At 40.2% G+C, this 17575-nt stretch overlaps 2 protein-coding genes across 6 annotated transcripts in view; one reads left to right on the top strand and one right to left on the bottom strand.

Annotated features, from left to right (window-relative positions):
* cfap77 (cilia and flagella associated protein 77) overlaps positions 1-17575 on the bottom strand; it is a 237508-nt gene that overhangs the window by 182094 nt on the left and 37839 nt on the right. The window contains exons 1-2 of one of the 2 annotated variants that reach the window (XM_072566319.1): positions 14323-14431; positions 13175-13388 (exon numbers count right to left, since the gene is read on the bottom strand). In XM_072566319.1, the coding sequence (XP_072422420.1) occupies positions 13175-13258 (84 nt within the window). In that variant the 5' untranslated portion in view covers positions 13259-13388; positions 14323-14431. Of the gene's footprint in view, positions 1-13174; positions 13389-14322; positions 14432-17575 lie in introns of those variants that run through there. The other variant, XM_072566320.1, reaches the window with a different exon arrangement.
* LOC140469629 (uncharacterized) overlaps positions 14430-17575 on the top strand; it is a 36171-nt gene continuing 33025 nt past the window's right edge. For 2 of the 4 annotated variants that reach the window (XM_072566315.1, XM_072566318.1), the window contains exon 1: positions 14491-14828. The gene's annotated coding sequence lies outside the window, so the exon portion shown is untranslated. Of the gene's footprint in view, positions 14829-17575 lie in introns of all 4 variants that reach the window. The other 2 variants (XM_072566317.1, XM_072566316.1) reach the window with 2 other exon arrangements.

Raw genomic sequence — 17575 nt, forward strand, 5'->3', positions numbered from 1 at the left:
AAGGATTGGACACTCTGGAGGCCGGAAACATGTTTCCGCTGATGGGTGAGTCCCAAACCAGAGGACATAGCTTAAAAATAAGGGGTAGGCCATTTAGGACAGAGATGAGGAGAAACTTCTTCACCCAGAGAGTGGTGGGTGTGTGGAATGCTCTGCCCCAGAAGGCGGTGGAGGCCAAGTCTCTGGATTCATTTAAGAAAGAGTTGGATAGAGCGCTCAAGGATAGTGGAATCAAGGGTTATAGAGATAAGGCAGGAAGAGGATACTGATTGAGGGTGATCAGCCATAATAATAATGAATGGTGGTGCATGCTCGAAGGGCAGAATGGCCTACTCCTGCACCTATTGTCTATTGTCTATTGACAGAGTGAGAATTGCATGAGTGGGGTGCATAGAGGTAAGTTGTAAAGGCAATGGTGTGAGTTGCAGAGAATATTGTAAGAAAACTCAATAGGGGTCACAGAGAAAAATCTTCTGTGAAACTTATCAAAATTGATACTTTGCTGATTTCTTGAAAATTCAGTTCATTGTTTTAAGGAGCTAATGATAGGCACTTTCATGCCAATCCTTCAAATGCCAAATACTGGGCTGCTAAGTGGCAAGTAACATTTGCACCACACGAATCCCAGGTATTGACTAGCTAATAAGACAGAATCTATCTCCCCATGACATTCAATGTCATTACCATGGCTGAATTCCTCACCATCAGCATCCTGGGAGGGGAACCATTGACCACAAACTAAACTGGATCAGCAACATTGATATGGCAGCATGACTATAAATAGCAGGTCGGAGGCTAGGAATTCTGTGGTGAACAACTGACCTCCTAAGCCTTATTGCCTGTCAACAAGGCAAAAGTCAGGAGTATGATGTCTATTTGCTTGAATGAGTGCAGCGCCAACATCAACCAAGAAGCTCAACATCATTCTCCTCTAACACTGGGTCAAAATCCTGGGACAGCCTTTCAAACAGCATTGTGGGTTATGCTTGCAGTTACATCACGTAGACTGCAGCATTTCAAGATGTCAGCTCACCACAACCTTCTCAAGGACAAGTATGGATGAACAATAAATGGGCCTAACCAGTTAAACATGCATTGTGTAAATGACTGAAAAAAAGGAAGTCTTTCTAAAGTCTAAACATCTTTATTTTGAGCATGCCAGTAAAATATGCCAGCATTGGTCTTCTTAACAAAACTTGTTCTTACATTATAAACAACAAGACAGCATGTATATTGCAGTAGATTGAATCAAATTTAATTGCTTTCTGTAGCAGACACATTGTATAAGCATACTATTAAAGCTGTAAGTCGAGTGATTTCAGGAAATCCACTACACACCTGAATTCTAAGCAGCCATGTAATGGGGCAAATCTGCACTTCTAAACAGTTAACATAATGATACATTACTTTGTATGTAGATCTATAATTCCTGCAAAGTATTGTGGGATCAGTACGAATAAATTGTTCAGCTTAACTGCATGATGTTCTATACAATGATTATTAAGTTTTAAAATGATTGGAGAATATTAGTAAGCCATGCGGAAACAAAGCAAGGTATTCTTTCTCCATTGTTTGTTGCATGCATTGAAACAAACTAAAAAATTATTCATAGACTAGACTGCCTGAATTGGTGCTCAGGCTGATACAAGTGGAAAGTATTTTTGCTAACCTCATGTCCTTTCAGACTTACCCTAAGACCATTAGATTGTTCTCAAATATTTAAGTAATTCAGTTTCTACTAATCAATTAAAATAGCCAAGCTGTGATACGAAATATTGGCCTGTAGGTTAGAACTCCATTGCTTCACATCTTAAGTAGTACCATAACTAGCACCAACATCTTACTTGCTAACCTAATTCAAACATATTGTTGTAGCCAAATTTTTAATGCAGTTAAGAGGAAAATCTAAAAACTTTAAAAATTCTGAAAAGGTCAATGGCTAAAATTTCCACAGGAATATGTTTTGTCAATCTACTGTAAACAGGCAAAAACCTCCAATAAATGGGCTGCAGATACAATTGATAAATTGGGTCCAAGACAGTTTCTTGATCCAATGTGTCATGAAAGTCAAGAGAGACAATGCTCATTTCATTCCAGTAGTCATTAATGACCCAGACTTATGCTAAATATGAAAGTTGTAGCATCCCTGGTAATGTCCAAACAATGACAAAATGCAACATGGGTAGAATTTTCCATTTTCCGTTAATGTTTTGCCAAGTGAGATTTATGACTGCTGTTCCACTATGACTTAGAATGGCCTTTTTCACATAATCTTCCACTCTTCACCTCACTACTTATGCAACTGGGTTATTGGGTGCGTGTTTTGAGGAATTTCATGGCTGGAGAGACAGAAATGTTTGCCACTGCTGCAACTTTCTTTCATTCATGCCACTGGTGCCAGGTTTGAAGCATGCCTGTCTCTAGGACTACAGAACTCACTATAATATCAAATCCTCTCAAACTACTAACATTTCCTGAACTCTGGGCTTCTTACTCTCATTGCAGACACCTTGCCATCTCTCCTGCTCATGCACCACCACTAACTACTCTCCCATCTTACTCATTCCCTTCTTTTTTCCATTGCATGGAAGATTGGCACGCACAATTGGATTAATGTTTCTACAGAACGTCAACTTACCTACCTGTAGCCCTGGACTGTTTGCACAACTTCCAGGACTGACCATAGTTCAGTATCCAAACTGCAGTTATATGCATCTCCTGACTGATATCAAAGAAAATGCCTGGCTGATCATGGCCAACCTCCTAAATTGAAAAGGACAAGTCCCTTTACTGACAATAGTTCCACTTCGGTCATTAAGACTTTTGACTTTCATGGCTATTTGCTTACTATAGGCAACCATGCTGTGGATGGACGTTGACATCGCACTGTGATGTACAAAGACAAGTGCACCTCTTAACATTCAGTATTCCTTACCATGGTAAGATCCCTGCTTTACTCTCTGTACTAAGAAGCGATGCAAGCCACAGATTTCTCTCAGCTCCAAAGTAAAATGTTGAAAGGCTGAAATGGGTGTGTCAGTTTGTACAAAAGTAAGTACAATGATGTGGTGAGACTTGTCATTTGCCATTGACAACCCTTACAGATGAAAAATTGAGCAAGACGATGGTTTTAGAACTCACAGGAACATGGTTGTGGAAGGCCAGGTCAAAGCATTTGGCAAGCTGCAGCTGTCAGGTGCCTGCTCTGATTTGCAGGTTGTGAATTTGCACTGTCTAATTTCTTGAGGAAGAAGAGAAGAATTAGAAATGGGACATAAAGAAGGAAAGTTAAAGCTTTAATGTGGTGCAAATTCATAGAAATAAAGTGGTCTCTGCTCAATAATGAGATTCTGAAGTCACCAGTTATGCCATGAGACAGAGATTGTAACGATTGTCTCAATGTGAGACTCTGAAATTTTCATTCCTGCCATATTATCCCACCTTTCTCACCTTTACTCACACTGCAGTAGGATGAAAACTCTCCGCCTACCATCTGGCAATGACAAATGCAGATCATTTTTAAAAGGAATAAATCTGATGAAGTAAGAATCAATTCAGTTAAATCAACTGGGGAAGGTGCTTTATTACACTTCTGTAGAAGTTGGGTTAATTATCTTTGAAGATGCAATGGAGAGCATTAATTAATAAGTGAAAAGTGAGATAAACCAAGAAGATGGGCTGTATAAATCCTGAAGGGTGGAAGGGCTCACTGGAATGAAATATGCTAACTGAGAGATCAGAATGACAACAAGAAACCCAGAGAAAGATGTGGCAGCTAAAATTCAAGCATAAAATATGGAGAGGAGGACAAAATGGAGAATATTCAAAATCCTGAAGTCATGATGATAACATTGAGCCTATCCTTCAAGCATAACAGTAGAAAACAATACTGCATCTAGAGGGTAGTTAAAGAGGTAGAAAGTATAAAATGAGACCAGCAGACTTGAAATTGAGGAAAACTGTATGTATTCAAAATGACCACTTCCTCAAAGTATTGACCACATCTAGAACATGCCCTCTTTAGACAAAGAATTCCAGACTGCAAATAAGATCTGTATATTTGTATTCAAGTACATGGTCCTGAGTTATAAAGAAATCTTTTCAACCAACACCCAAAGCTTTGGAGAAGTTTTCATTCCAAAAAAATGAAACCTGATGAATGCAACACACCCCACTTCTACAGATTACCTAAGGTACACAAACCAGGAATCCCCCTGAGACCCATAGTCTCACTCCCTTGCACACCAACATACAGACTAGCAAAGGAACTCCACCGAAAACTGAAATATCTAGTAGAAGATTCATGCCACTCCAGCCACTCCACCCAAGAATTCCTGAACATTATCAAAGACACCAAGAAAAAGAGGACGAAATAATGGTCTCCTTTGATGTAACAGCCTTATTCCCATCAATTAACGTCAACCTCACCAAAGAAACGCTAGACAAACACCAACAGAACCAACTTCATCAGCAAGGACAACATCGTCAAGCTAGTAGATCTGTGCCTCATGAACCACTTCACCTTCAATGACAAGATCTACAAACAAATCAATGGAACACCCATGGGATCACCAATATCAGGCTTTTTGGCAGAAGCAGTGATGCAGACTTGAATGAACTGCCCTCCCCTTGAACCAACACAAATTTTCGATCCGCTATGTGGGTGACACCTTTGTCACCACGAAAGGGAACAAATTAAAGGAAACCTACAACATCATCAACAACATCCTTACTGGCATAAATTTCACAAAAGTGGAGGAGAACAACAACAGACTCCCCTTCCTCGATGTCACAGTGGAACGAATGGGGAACTGCAGACTAGAATCTCCAGGTAAGCAACACACACAGACCAGTTACTTAACTATAGAAGCAATCATCCCAACACCCACAAATGAAGCTGCATCAGGACATTATTTAAACAGGCCACAACACACTGCAGGAACTACGAGCAGCAGAAGAAAAATACCTATACGGCGTATTCAAGAAAAACGGGTAGCCAAGAAACACAGCCCGCTGATTCTTAAAAAACAAACCCAAACAACTTGACACAATACGCCCAGAAACTCTAGCCACACTACCATACGTCAAAGACATCTCGGAGTTGACTATCAGACAACCCCGACTCCTTGGCATCATGGTAGCCCACAAACCTATCAAACACACTGAAACAGTTATTGATGAACCTAAAGGACCCTATACCAACAACCAGTAAAACGGATGTCATGCAAGGACTGTAACAAACACTACATCGGACAGACAGGCAGAAAACTAGACACCAGGATACACGAATACCAACTAGCCATCAAATCTTACTTACAGACAAAGAAGGACACCACTTCGGCTGGGACAACACATCCATCCTCGGACAGGCTAAACAGAGACACGCATGGGAATTCCTAGAGGCCTGGCATTCAACTGGAACTTCACCAATAAACACACTAATCTGGACCCCAATAACCAACCTCTGAGAAAAAGAACCGGAAACTATATCATCCACCTTAAGAGACCAAGACACATAAATAGAAAGCAGGACTGAACACCAGCGCTTCACGGTTGGCTCACTGATGATGCTGGATTAGTGGTGCTGGAAGAGCACAGCAGTTCAGGCAGCATCCAACGAGCAGCGAAATCGACGTTTCGGGCAAAAGCCCTTCATCAGGAATAAAGGCAGCTCACTGCCTTTATTCCTGATGAAGGGCTTTTGCCCGAAACGTCGATTTCGCTGCTCGTTGGATGCTGCCTGAACTGCTGTGCTCTTCCAGCACCACTAATCCAGTATTTGGTTTTCAGCATCTGCAGTCATTGTTTTTACCTCACTGATGATGTTATCTAGCATGGTTACAAAATGTTTGAAAACAAACCTGACAGTTCAGTGAGAAAACTTAAAACCTGAATCTCAACCTGAGCTACAAATATTCTCAAAAAAAGACTGGTTATTACAAGGGATTGGGAAATTAGGATTTCTAATGTAACAGATCATGTGGCCACTTTCACCATTTTTTGTGACTAGTGTTAAAAAGATCACTAAAGGCTTTGTGAACAAATTAGGAATTTATGACTTTGCTTAAAATCAAAATTTACTTGTTCATTTGTATAAGAGTGAATTTATTTATTATTGAGAAATTCTGTCTCTAAAGATGCCAAAATCTTATTGTTTAAGAAATAGCAAATCTAAAATATGGAGAGGATGACAAAATGGAGAATATTCAAAATCCTGAAGTCATGATGATAACATTGAGCCTATCCTTCTGTGATCTGCATTCAGTTACAAAACCAAGGATAGTGCAAAAGTATTCCCTACTTAGGATTTGAAGAATTAATGGTTACTGAGACTTTGCTGAAACGTTTTGAGTCTTATTTTCTTGTGTACTACATAATTAACAAATTAACTATTCAATTATTGTTGGGGTTGCTTACACGTGAGTTGATGTCAGTTCCAATCTAGAGGAATTTATTTTATTACAAGAATGAAAGGTTACCAGGACTTTGCTGAAACCTTTTGAGTCTTTTTTTTGTGTACTACATAATTAACTAATAAACTGTTCAATTTTTGTTGAGGTTGCTTGCGCTTATGTTGACTTGATGTCAGATCAAATCCTTATTTTATTATGGTATTTATATTTTTACAGTATGCTGAAAGGGGAAAATTGGCTATGGTGGATTGGGAAACTATGTTAAAGGGTATGAAGGAGACAACCAATGGCTAACATTTAAAGAACTAATACTTAGTATGTAACGAAAGTACATTCATTTAATGCAAAGAAAATTCAGCAAGAAAAGTGTTCCAATTGTGGCTAACAAAAGAAATCAAGGATTGTATCAGATCAATGGAAAAGTTCAAATAAAGTTGCTCAAAAACGTAAGATCGGGATGTTTTTAGAATTCTGAAAAGAAAGATCAAATTAAAAATATCAAAAGGAAGAGAGAATAAGAGTAAACCAGCTAGAAACATAAAAACGATGTATATAAGTTTCTATAGTTATGATGAAAAGGTACAGATTAGCAAAACAAACATGGATCAGGAGACCTTATAATAGGGAATAAGGAAACAGCAGCTAATACTTTGTGTTAGTTCTTATACAGGAAGATATGATTTTAAAAACTCCTAGGAATAATGTAGAATTTAGAGATTGAGTGGAAATGAGGACTTGTTAGATATTGATATTGGTAGACAGGTGGTACTAGAGAAATTATTGAGACGTAAAGTGGATAAATCGTCTGGACCCGATGGTTTTCTTTTTTATTCATTCATGGACGTGTTTGTTGCTGGCAAGGCCAGCATTCATTGCCCATTCTAAGTGTCCTTGAGAAAGTGCTGATGAATCACTCCTGGGATAGCCTCAGTTCATTTGGTATAGGTATAGCCTTAGTGTTATCAAGCAGGAGTTCAAGGAACAGTGAAATTGTTCTAAGTCACAATGGTGTATGGCTTGGAGGAAACTTGGAGGTGGTAATTTTCCTATATATTTGCTGCCCTTGTCCTTCTCGGTGGTAGAGATTAGAGGTTTTAAAGGTGCTTTCTATGGATCCTTGGTGAAATGTTGCAGTGCATCCTGGAGATACTGTTTTCTCTGAACAGTCGTGCAAGGAGTATTCCATTACACACTAACTTATATCTTGTAGAATCTGAACAAATTTTGAGGAAATAGGAAGTGAATTATTCACCACTGAATTCCTAGTGTCTATCTAGCCTTTGTAACAATAATAGCTATATGGCTGGTCTAGTTCCGTTTCTGGTCAATGGTAAGGATATTAATAGTGGAGGATTCGTATCTTTATATAATTCAGAGATGGCAATTGATTGAATGTCAAGGGCCAATGGTTGGATTCTCCATTTTTGGAGATGATCATTGTTTGGTATTTGTATGAAAGGGCCTGAAAAGCTGCTTATCACTCCAAATCTAAATATCATCCAGGTTTTGTTAAATCTGGACAGGGACTACTTCAGTATCTGAAGAGTTGTGAATTGTGATGAACATTGTGCAATTATTAGAGAACTTCCCCACTTCTGACATTATGATAAAGGGAAGATCATTAACGAAGCAGCTGAAGATGGTTGGGCCTAGGGAACTATTCTGAGGAAATCATGTAGTGATGTCCTGTGCCTGAGATGACTGGCCTCCAACAATCAGAATCATTTTCCTCTGTACTAGGCATGACGCCATCCAGTGGAGAGCTTTCCTCAGATTCCAAGTAATTCCAGTTTTGCTTCGGCTCCTTGATGCCATACTTGGTTAAATGCTACCTGATGCCCTAATTTCCCTTTCTCCATTCAGCATTTTTGTTCTTATTTGGGCTGAGGCAATAATGAGGTCAGGATCTGCATGGCCATGGGTGCCCCTAAATGAGTGTCAGTTAGCAGATTATTGCTAAGCAAGTGCTGCTGAATAGCATTGTTAACCAACTCTTGCATCATTTCACTGATGATCGAGAATGGGGCAAGAATTGGTTGGGTTAGGTTCATTCTGCTTTTTGTGGAGAGGTCATAACTTTTAAAATTTTTTGCATGGGGAGATGTCAGTGCAGTAACTGTACTGGTAGAGCTTGGCTGGGACGCACTAATTTTGGAGTATAAACCTTCAATATTATTGTTAGGGCCCATTGCCTTTACAGTATCCAGTGCCTTCAGCCATTTCTTGATGTCATGCAGAGTGAATTGATTTGGCTACAGACTGGCATTTTGAATGGAATCATGATTGCAGCTACCTTCTTTCAATATTGAGATCAGGTGAGTCCATGTAATTTTCCAAAAATTACTTATAGCATTGAAAGAAATCACTTGGCCCAACTGAGCTACTTATGCACTACATGAGTGTCCTTTTTATTTCACCCTTTCATTATTCATTATAGGTAGAGACATGGTAATGTAAATTTTACATACATTCTTTTAAGTAACTTAAAAAGAAACTTACTCAGCAGGAAATTGAGATATAATTAGAATACACTAGTGAGAAAGACACAGTACCTGTCAGAGTTGATTACCATTTGATAATCAAGTCTACCTTTCAAGCTGCATAACCTCTGCAAATCCTATTGCATACCAACCATTTTATTAGATTGTAATTTGTGTAGGCAATGAAAAACATAGAGACCTTAACATTTCAACAACCATTTGAATGTTTTGTAATATACACCACTTGTTTTTCAGTCTTATTGTGGAGAGAATGAATTTTATTATAGGGTAAGGCAATCCCTGATCTTAGCTGTAGCACCAGTGCCACCCAGTGAAAAAATAAAGAATCTGCTCCCTACTACTCTAATTCCTACAGCATTGTAACCAAGTTCTAAAATAAAACAAAGAACTGTGGATGCTGGAAGTCCAACACAAAAACAAAAATTGCTGGAGAAAGTCAGCAGGTCTGGCAGTGTCTGTGGAGAAAAAACAATTAACATTTCAGGTCTGGTGACCCTTCTTGAGAACGGATAGTAGCTGGTAAACTTTAGAACTGATAGGAAAAGCTGGTATAGACCCCAGAGGGACAGAAAAAAAAATCAGGTAGACAGAGGGATTAATAATGGTAAGCCAGAGAGAAAGAAGAAATGTTAATGGGGACCATAAGTACGTGAAAAACGGGTTGGCTGTGGTGAAAGCAGCCCATATGATGAGGGCATAGGGTATGGTGTTGTGTGAAAGCTTTCATGTCCTAAAATTATTGAACTTTATTATTAAGTTTTGAAGGCCACATGATTCCCAAGCAGAAAATGAGATGCTGTTCTTCCAACTTACACCAGGGCAGGCCAAAGACAGAAATGTTGGTGAGGGAACACAATGCTGTGTTGAAGTAGGAGACTGGAAACACGGGGTCATTTTTGCAGCAAAGTGGATGCTGGGTTTGGCAAAGTGGATGCCCAGTCTGCGTTTCATCTCCCCAATGTGGAGGACACCACATAAGTTCTATCCTGTTCTTGTTCAACATATATACACATTTGTTACCAAAAATTACTGGTAGCAATTAGATGTGGAATCTATTGTCAATATGCCACTCTTTAATCAAAGGGGCTAATTGTTGCTTTCAAACTGGTTATGATTGTGGACATGTTAGGAGCAGACTTTGCATCTTTCTGGGCTTCATATCTATCATTTTCTTTACTGGATGATCCATCATGGAAGCCACTTTTTTTTTGACTGGCTTCTATGGAAAATAAAGGACATGAAAGCATGGGAAGGGTTAAAGCATGAAGACCACTGGCAATTTGTGGTCTGTGGAAGGCGGGATGGGATAAGAATAGTGGAATGCTCTTACACCAATGAGCAGAGTACGGTTAAGGCTGAAAGGTTGCTATGGCGAGGTGAGATAACACAAGTAATAAAGCAAGTTTCTCTGTTAAGTATTATTATGACAGGATTGGGACAATAAATATTTGGTACACGACATTATAATATCTAATTAATAGTAAGTAGAGTCAGCTTGAGACAGGAGATTATTGTAATAGATGGAATAGCTAAATATCTATCATGACAGGTTAGTCTGGAATGGAGGATCACTGTAGCAGAGTTAGCAATAAATATCTAACCGTGATATTAGAATAACATTAAGTAGAATGTACAACTAAAGAGATAATGGGAACTAACATCACAGGTTTATTGTGTAGCTAGAGTGAGGTACTTTGATTTATATAATTGGACATGCTGTTAAGCTATCAGAAACATGATAAAAAAAAATAAAAATCCATGGACCCTGAGGTTTGTGGGCATTCGAGAATCTGCTTTCGCAGTGTCACGATTTTTGTTTGCAAATAAAAGACCCACTTCTTGAGGAACTCTCTGCATCTCCTGGTGATTCTCTGTATTTTCTCCACAACACTTCACTGTTTAATTTTCCTTCTTTAAACTTCCATTTATTTCAATAAAACCCATATCAAGAAATTCAATCATCTACTCGTGTGTCTCACTGGTGTTCTGGACTCTTGCTCCGTGAAAATTGGCTCTAGCATTGTTTTACATTGTAACAGTGGCTATAATTCAAAAGTACATTTTTGGCTGAAAAAATATTGGGGTATCCTGAAAAGCATTATATAAATGCAAATGCTTTCCTTTACTTTATTGTTAAATACCTATCAGATGTTCTTACATTTTAGAGCAGCAGTGTTTCTATTTCCTGTTGCATGAAACTGAAAAATAGTGACTCTTTCTGTGCAGCAGCCAAATTCAAATCTGTTTTTCACAGAGTTCTATTTGTTGGTGAAATAGTAAATAATCTCGGCCAAAATGTATTCAGTGGATGAAGTACTTAATCATTAGCGACGCAATGTTTTATCCAGGGATAAAGACTTAGCCAGGGCTAAATCAAAATCATATTGAAGCACTTTGTGATATCTTCCACAAAATAGTCATTATTATAAAATGCAAACAAATTAAACTAAAAAATCAATTACAGAATAATAATTCAATTTTTTGTTAAACAAAATAAATGATGAGGAACAGTGATATGTCTCACTTTTACCCACACATACAAAGTTTTATCATTGTTAACAGTAAATTATGGATTAAACAGGATAGTGTGCCTGTCTATGTTTAAATTCTCCATAATCCATTAGCGTTGAATCGCTCCATTAAGAATTACATCTTTTCCAAGAGTATACATGCACAGACTACAAACTTTGAAGCTGTATTGTTTGTACATTGGTATTCCTTGGTGCATTTCAATTAATCAGAGCTGATATTACGAATCAAAACATAAAATGCTGGAAATAGTCAGTAGGTCAGGCAGCATCTGTGGAGACAAAGAGCAGAACACTGTGGCCATACGTAAGAAATTTGGAAAATTGTATGCGACCAGCAGGAAGGAGAGTCCTGATATCGAGGTCAAATTGTCCGATATTCCAAGCAACCGTGGAACTGAGTAGTGAAAGGCCAATTTGCATGTCTTAGCATGCATTCAGATCCTTTTATTAGTTTGTCTTGCCTCACTTATATGCAGTTTTCTATTCTTCAACTCAATGGATAGAAATTAGATTTGCACAACTCCGAACATGAAATGGCATTGTGCATACATTAGCTTCATCACACCTTTATGACAGATCTCCAATCCAAGTACAATGTATCTGCATTTCAATGTTGCACAAAGGAGTGCACAGGTGCCTTTCGTTATAATGCTGCTTTCAGAACACTTCGCATGCAGGGCCCAACACAACATGGTGTATAGGTAATGATGCGAGCTTGGGAAGATAAAATGAAAATCTCATTAGGCTCCCTCACCAAAATTTGCACTTGGCCAATTTCTGGAAAAGTTTAGGTCAGAATAAATGCTTCAGGTTATATAGAAGGAATATTACCTCTGTTTCTCTCACAAATTGTAAGCTCTTGAAGAGTATTGCTGAACAAAGAGATCTTGGAATGCAGGTTCATTGTTCCTTGAAAGTAGAGTCACAGGTAGATAGGATAGTGAAGTCGGTGTTTGGTATGCTTTCCTTTACTGGTCAGACCATTGAGTATAGGAGTTGGGAGGTCATGGTTGCAGCTGTACAGGACATTGGTTAAGTCACTTTTGGAATATTGCGTGCAATTCTGGTCTTCTTCCTATCGGAAGGATGTTGTGAAACTTGAAAGGTTTCAGAAAAGATTTACAAGAAGGTTGCCAGGTTTGGAGGGTTTGAGCTATATGGAGAGGTTGAATAGGTTGGAGCTATTTTCCCTGGAGTTTTGGAGGCTGAGAGGTGACCTTATAGAGATTTATAAAATCATGAGGGGCAAGGATGGGATAAATAGACAAAGTCTTTTCCCTATGGTGAGGAAGTCCAGAACTAGAGGGCATAGATTTAGGGTGAGAGCGGAAAAATTTATAAAGGACATAAGGGCCAACTTTTTCACGCAGAGGGTGGTTGTGTATGGAATAAGCTGCCAGAGGAAGTGTAGAAGCTGGGACAATTACAGCATTTAAAAGGCATCTGGATGGGTACATGAATAGGAGGGATATGGGCCAAGTGCTGGCAAAGGGGACTAGATTAGGTTAGGATATCTAGTTGGCGTGGATGAGTTGGACCAAAGGGTCTGTTTCCGTGCTGTACATCTCTATGGCTCTTTGCCTTCAAATGCCACCTGACTGGTAGAGTATTTCTAGCATCTTCTGTTTCTATTTCAGATATCCAGCATCGACAGTATTTTGCTTTGTAATTACTCATATCACTTTTTTTTTTACTTTTCTATCAGCTTCGTGACACTTCAGATCCTTACCTTTATTAGAAGAGGATTGGTCAGCATAGAATCCCTGATCTCCCCAACACGATCATTCTCTGACCACAGTGGAGCAAGTTGCATTCTCTATTTCTACCTGATTAATCAGTAATGATGATGAATTTTAGATTCAAATGCTTCCGAAGGCTAGCTGATGACTGTTGAATGACTGCAGAGATTAACTTTGCTGTTTGACAAAAATTAGACAAGTTCACTGTGGGAAGAAAAAAAGATTTATGAACAATTGAAGTGATGTTATATAATACACCAACATTCTAATTGAAATTAAATAGGTGACTTTAAGCAGATTTAGTGAACTTGACAGATTTCTGAAGCTTGTTTCACTGTTGTTAGCAGAAACCATCCAATTTGAACTTAGATTAGATTAGATTAGATTACTTACAATGTGGAAACAGGCCCTTCGGCCCAACAAGTCCACACCGCCCCGCCGAAGCGTAACCCACCCATACCCCTACATCTACATCTTCCCCTTACCTAACACTACGGGCAATTTAGCATGGCCAATTCACCTGACCTGCACATCTTTGGACTGTGGGAGGAAACCGGAGCACCCGGAGGAAACCCACGCAGACACGGGGAGAACGTGCAAACTCCACACAGTCAGTCGCCTGAGGCGGGAATTGAACCCGGGTCTCCGGCGCTGCGAGGCAGCAGTGCTAACCACTGTGCCACCGTGCCGCCCACTGGAACACTATCCTTTTTTCTTTATTCTTTCATCGGCAGCAGTATTTGTTATTCATCTTCTAAATCATCCTTGAAATGAGTGGCTTGCTAGGTCATTTCAGAAGGCAATTAAGAGTGATCCACATTACTCTGTGCCTGGAGTCTAATGCAAGCCAGTCCGGGTAGGTAGATTCATGACTTAGACTGTTTTATTTAGAATTGATAGCATCTTCACGGTCACCATTACTGATATCATTGGTTTCGAGATCAGTTTTCAATTCCAGATTTACTTCGATTTAAATTTCACCAGTTATCGGGGTGGGTTGAACCCATGTCCCCAGAGCCACAATTAACCACAACAAAACACTACAAATTTTAAATCCCTGTTTCCTTGGGTTGATTTCTCGTATAAAAATTGAAAAGTCCATGAACTCTTACATGTCTATTTTTCCTTAACTATTTACCTTAATTTAGCAGGAAAGGCAGGCATTTAAACATATCGCACTATGTCAGATACAGAGGCTCCGTTCAGCAGATGGTTCCTGCTGTTAGGAACCTGTTGTCGTGGTGACGGTATCCAACGTCCATGCCGTTGCTAAGGCTCGATGACCTCTAACCTGAGAGACATTTCCGCTTCCGGCAAGAAACGTGGGTACGTCTTGAAAAAGGGACAAGTCGTTGTTTAAAATTCTGAATGGTCCTAGATTTTCCTTGATAAAGGTGTTTGCCAGTTTTTAATAATTACAAGAGGGTGGTTATATGTTTCCTGGCAAATTGTCGGAGTTTAAAGTTTTCGTTGGCCTGCAAGTTGAATGCAGGCGCCAATATCCTGTTGAACATGCTGCACATTCAGCATCAAGCTTTCTTTTTATCAAAAAACCCCCTAATTTTATGTTTTTAAGGAGAGTGATCAATTGACTCTCATGCTTTTTAGTTGTTCAAGCAGCAGCAGAAAATCCTGGACGCATCAGTAAGTATCATGGAGGAATGAAAAATATATTGTACGAGTTTTAATCTTTCTTCATGGATGAGAGCGAGTGAGCAAAAAATGTTTTTTTAAAAACTACCATCGATTGCTGCAAATATTCAGCAGGTCAGGCAGCATTTGTGGAGTGAGAAACAGAGTGAATCTTTTAGGTTGGATACTTTCGTGTAGACGGTAGCATAATGTTAATGTTTCCTAACGGTTAGTCCACAGGCCCTAATGCTGCGGAGACATAGATTATGAAAATCTAGAATGTAAGGCTAGTCTCATTGATGGTAATAATATAGTTATCATCAATTGCTATTTACACTATTAGTTTCATTAATACCCATTCGGAAAAAAAATCTGCTGCTCTTATCTGATCTCACTTGCATTGGATTTCATTTCCTTAGCAATACAAGGAAAGAGGGTGGTGCTGAGTGACTGGGATAAGGAGGTGGGAGGGGAAATGAAGAAACTGGTGAAATCCACGTTGATCCCATATAGTTGCAGGGTCCCAAGGCAGAAGATGAGGCATTCTTCCTCCAGGCATTGGATAGTTAGGGTTTGGCAATGGAGGAGGCCCAGGACCTGTATGTCCTTGGTGGAGTGGGAGGGGATGATAAAGTGTTCAGTCATAGAGTGGTGGGGTTAGTTGGTGCGGGTGTCCCAGTGGTGTTCTCTGAAACAGTCAGCAAGTTGGCATCCTGATTCACTGATGTAGAGGAGACCACATCGGGTGCAATGGATACAGTAGATGACATTTGTGGAGGTACAGGTAAATTTCTGACTGATGTGGAAGGATCCTTTGGGGCCTTGGATGGAACTGGGGGGGAGGTGTGAGCGCAGGTTTTGCACTTCCTGCGGTGGCAGGGGAAGGTGCTGGGAGCAGGGGTGAGGGCTGGTCAGGAGCATGGATCTGACGAGGGATTTGCGAATGGAATGATCTCTCCGGAACACTGATAGGGTTGGGGAGAGAAATACATCCCCAATGGTGGGGTCTGTTTTTAGGTAGCGGAAGTGGCGGAGGATGATGTGATGTGTATGGAGCTTAGAGGGGTGGAAGATAAGGATAGGAGGGTTCTGTTCTTGTTGCATTTGGAGGGATGGGGTTCAAGGATGGAGATGCGCGCAGTGGGGAAGATGCGCTGGAGGACATTGTCAACCACGTGGGAGGGGAAATTGCGGTCTTTGAAAAAGGAGGTCGTTTGGGATTTTCTGTGATGGAATTGGTCATTCTGGGAACAGTAGCGGCGGAGGAGTTTGGAATAAGGGATGGCATTTTTACAGGAGGCAGGGTGGTAGGAGGTGTAATCCAGGTAGCTGTGAGAGTCGATGGGCTTTTAGTAGATCTGTGGTTCGTCGGTCACTGGTGATGGAGATACAGAGGTGCAGGAATGGGAGGGGAGGTGTCAGAGTTGGTCCAAGTGAATTTGAGGTCGGGGTGAAAGGTATTAGTGAAGTTGATTAACTGTTCAACCTCCTTGTGGGAGCACGAGGTAGCGTCAAAACAGCCATCAACGTAGCGGAGGAAAAGGTGGGGGATAGTGCCGGTGAAGCTGCGGAAGATGGACTGTTCCATGTACCTGACAAAGAGATAGGCATAGCTGGGACCATCCGGGTGCCCATGGCAACCCTTTGGTTTGGAGGAAGTGGGAGGATTGGAAGGAGAAATTGTTAAGGGTTAGGACCAGCTCAGCCAGGCAGATGAGAGTGTCAATGGAAGGGTACTGGTTGGGGGGTAGGAGTAAGACCAGAATTGCACAAAATATTCCAAAAGTGGCCTAACCAATGTTCTGTACAGATGCAACATGACCTCCCAACTCATGTACTCAATGCTCTGACCGATAAAGGAAAGCATACTAAATGCCTTCCTCACGAGTTTAGCTACCTGAGACTCCACTTTCAAGGAACTATGAATCTACACTCCAAGGTCTATTTGTCACAACACTCCCCAGGACGTTACCATTAAGTGCATAAGTCCTGTCATGATTTGCCTTTGCAAAATGCAACACCTCATATTTATCTAAATTAAATACCATCTCCACTCCTGACCCATTGGCCCATCTGGTCAAGATGGCGTTGTACTCTGAGGTAACCTTCACTTTTCACTACACGTCCAATTTTAGTGTCATCTGAAAACGTACTAATTATACTTCCCATGTTCACATCCAATTCATTTAAATAAATGACGAAACGCAGTGGACTCAGCACTGATCCCTGTGGCACACCACTGGTCACAGACCTCCAGTCTGAGAAACAACCCTCAACCATCACTGTCTGTTTTCTACTTCATGCCAGTTCTGTATACAAATAGCTAGTTCTCCCTGTATTCCATGTGATTTAAACTTACTTTCCAGACTACCATGGGCAACATTATCAAATGCTTTACTGAAGTCCATATAGATCGCATCCACCTCTCTGCCTTCATCAATCTTTTTCATTACTACTTCAAAACAACTCAAATCATGTTAGTGCGACATGATTTCCCATGTTGTCTATCCCAAATCGGTCCTTGCCTATCCAAATGCGTGTAAATCCTGTCCCTCAGGATTCCCTCCAACAACTTACCCACCAGCAATGTCAGGCTCACCGGTCTATGGTTCCCTGGGCTTTTCCTTACCATCTTTCTTAAATAGTGGCAACACGCTAGCCAACCTCCAGTCTTCCGGCATCTCACCTGTCACTTTCGATGATACACGTATCTCAGCAAGGGGCCCAGCAATCATTTCCCTGGCTTTCCACAGAGTCCT

The sequence above is a fragment of the Chiloscyllium punctatum genome, chromosome 49 (assembly GCF_047496795.1).
Source record: "Chiloscyllium punctatum isolate Juve2018m chromosome 49, sChiPun1.3, whole genome shotgun sequence".
Taxonomy (NCBI): domain Eukaryota; kingdom Metazoa; phylum Chordata; class Chondrichthyes; order Orectolobiformes; family Hemiscylliidae; genus Chiloscyllium; species Chiloscyllium punctatum.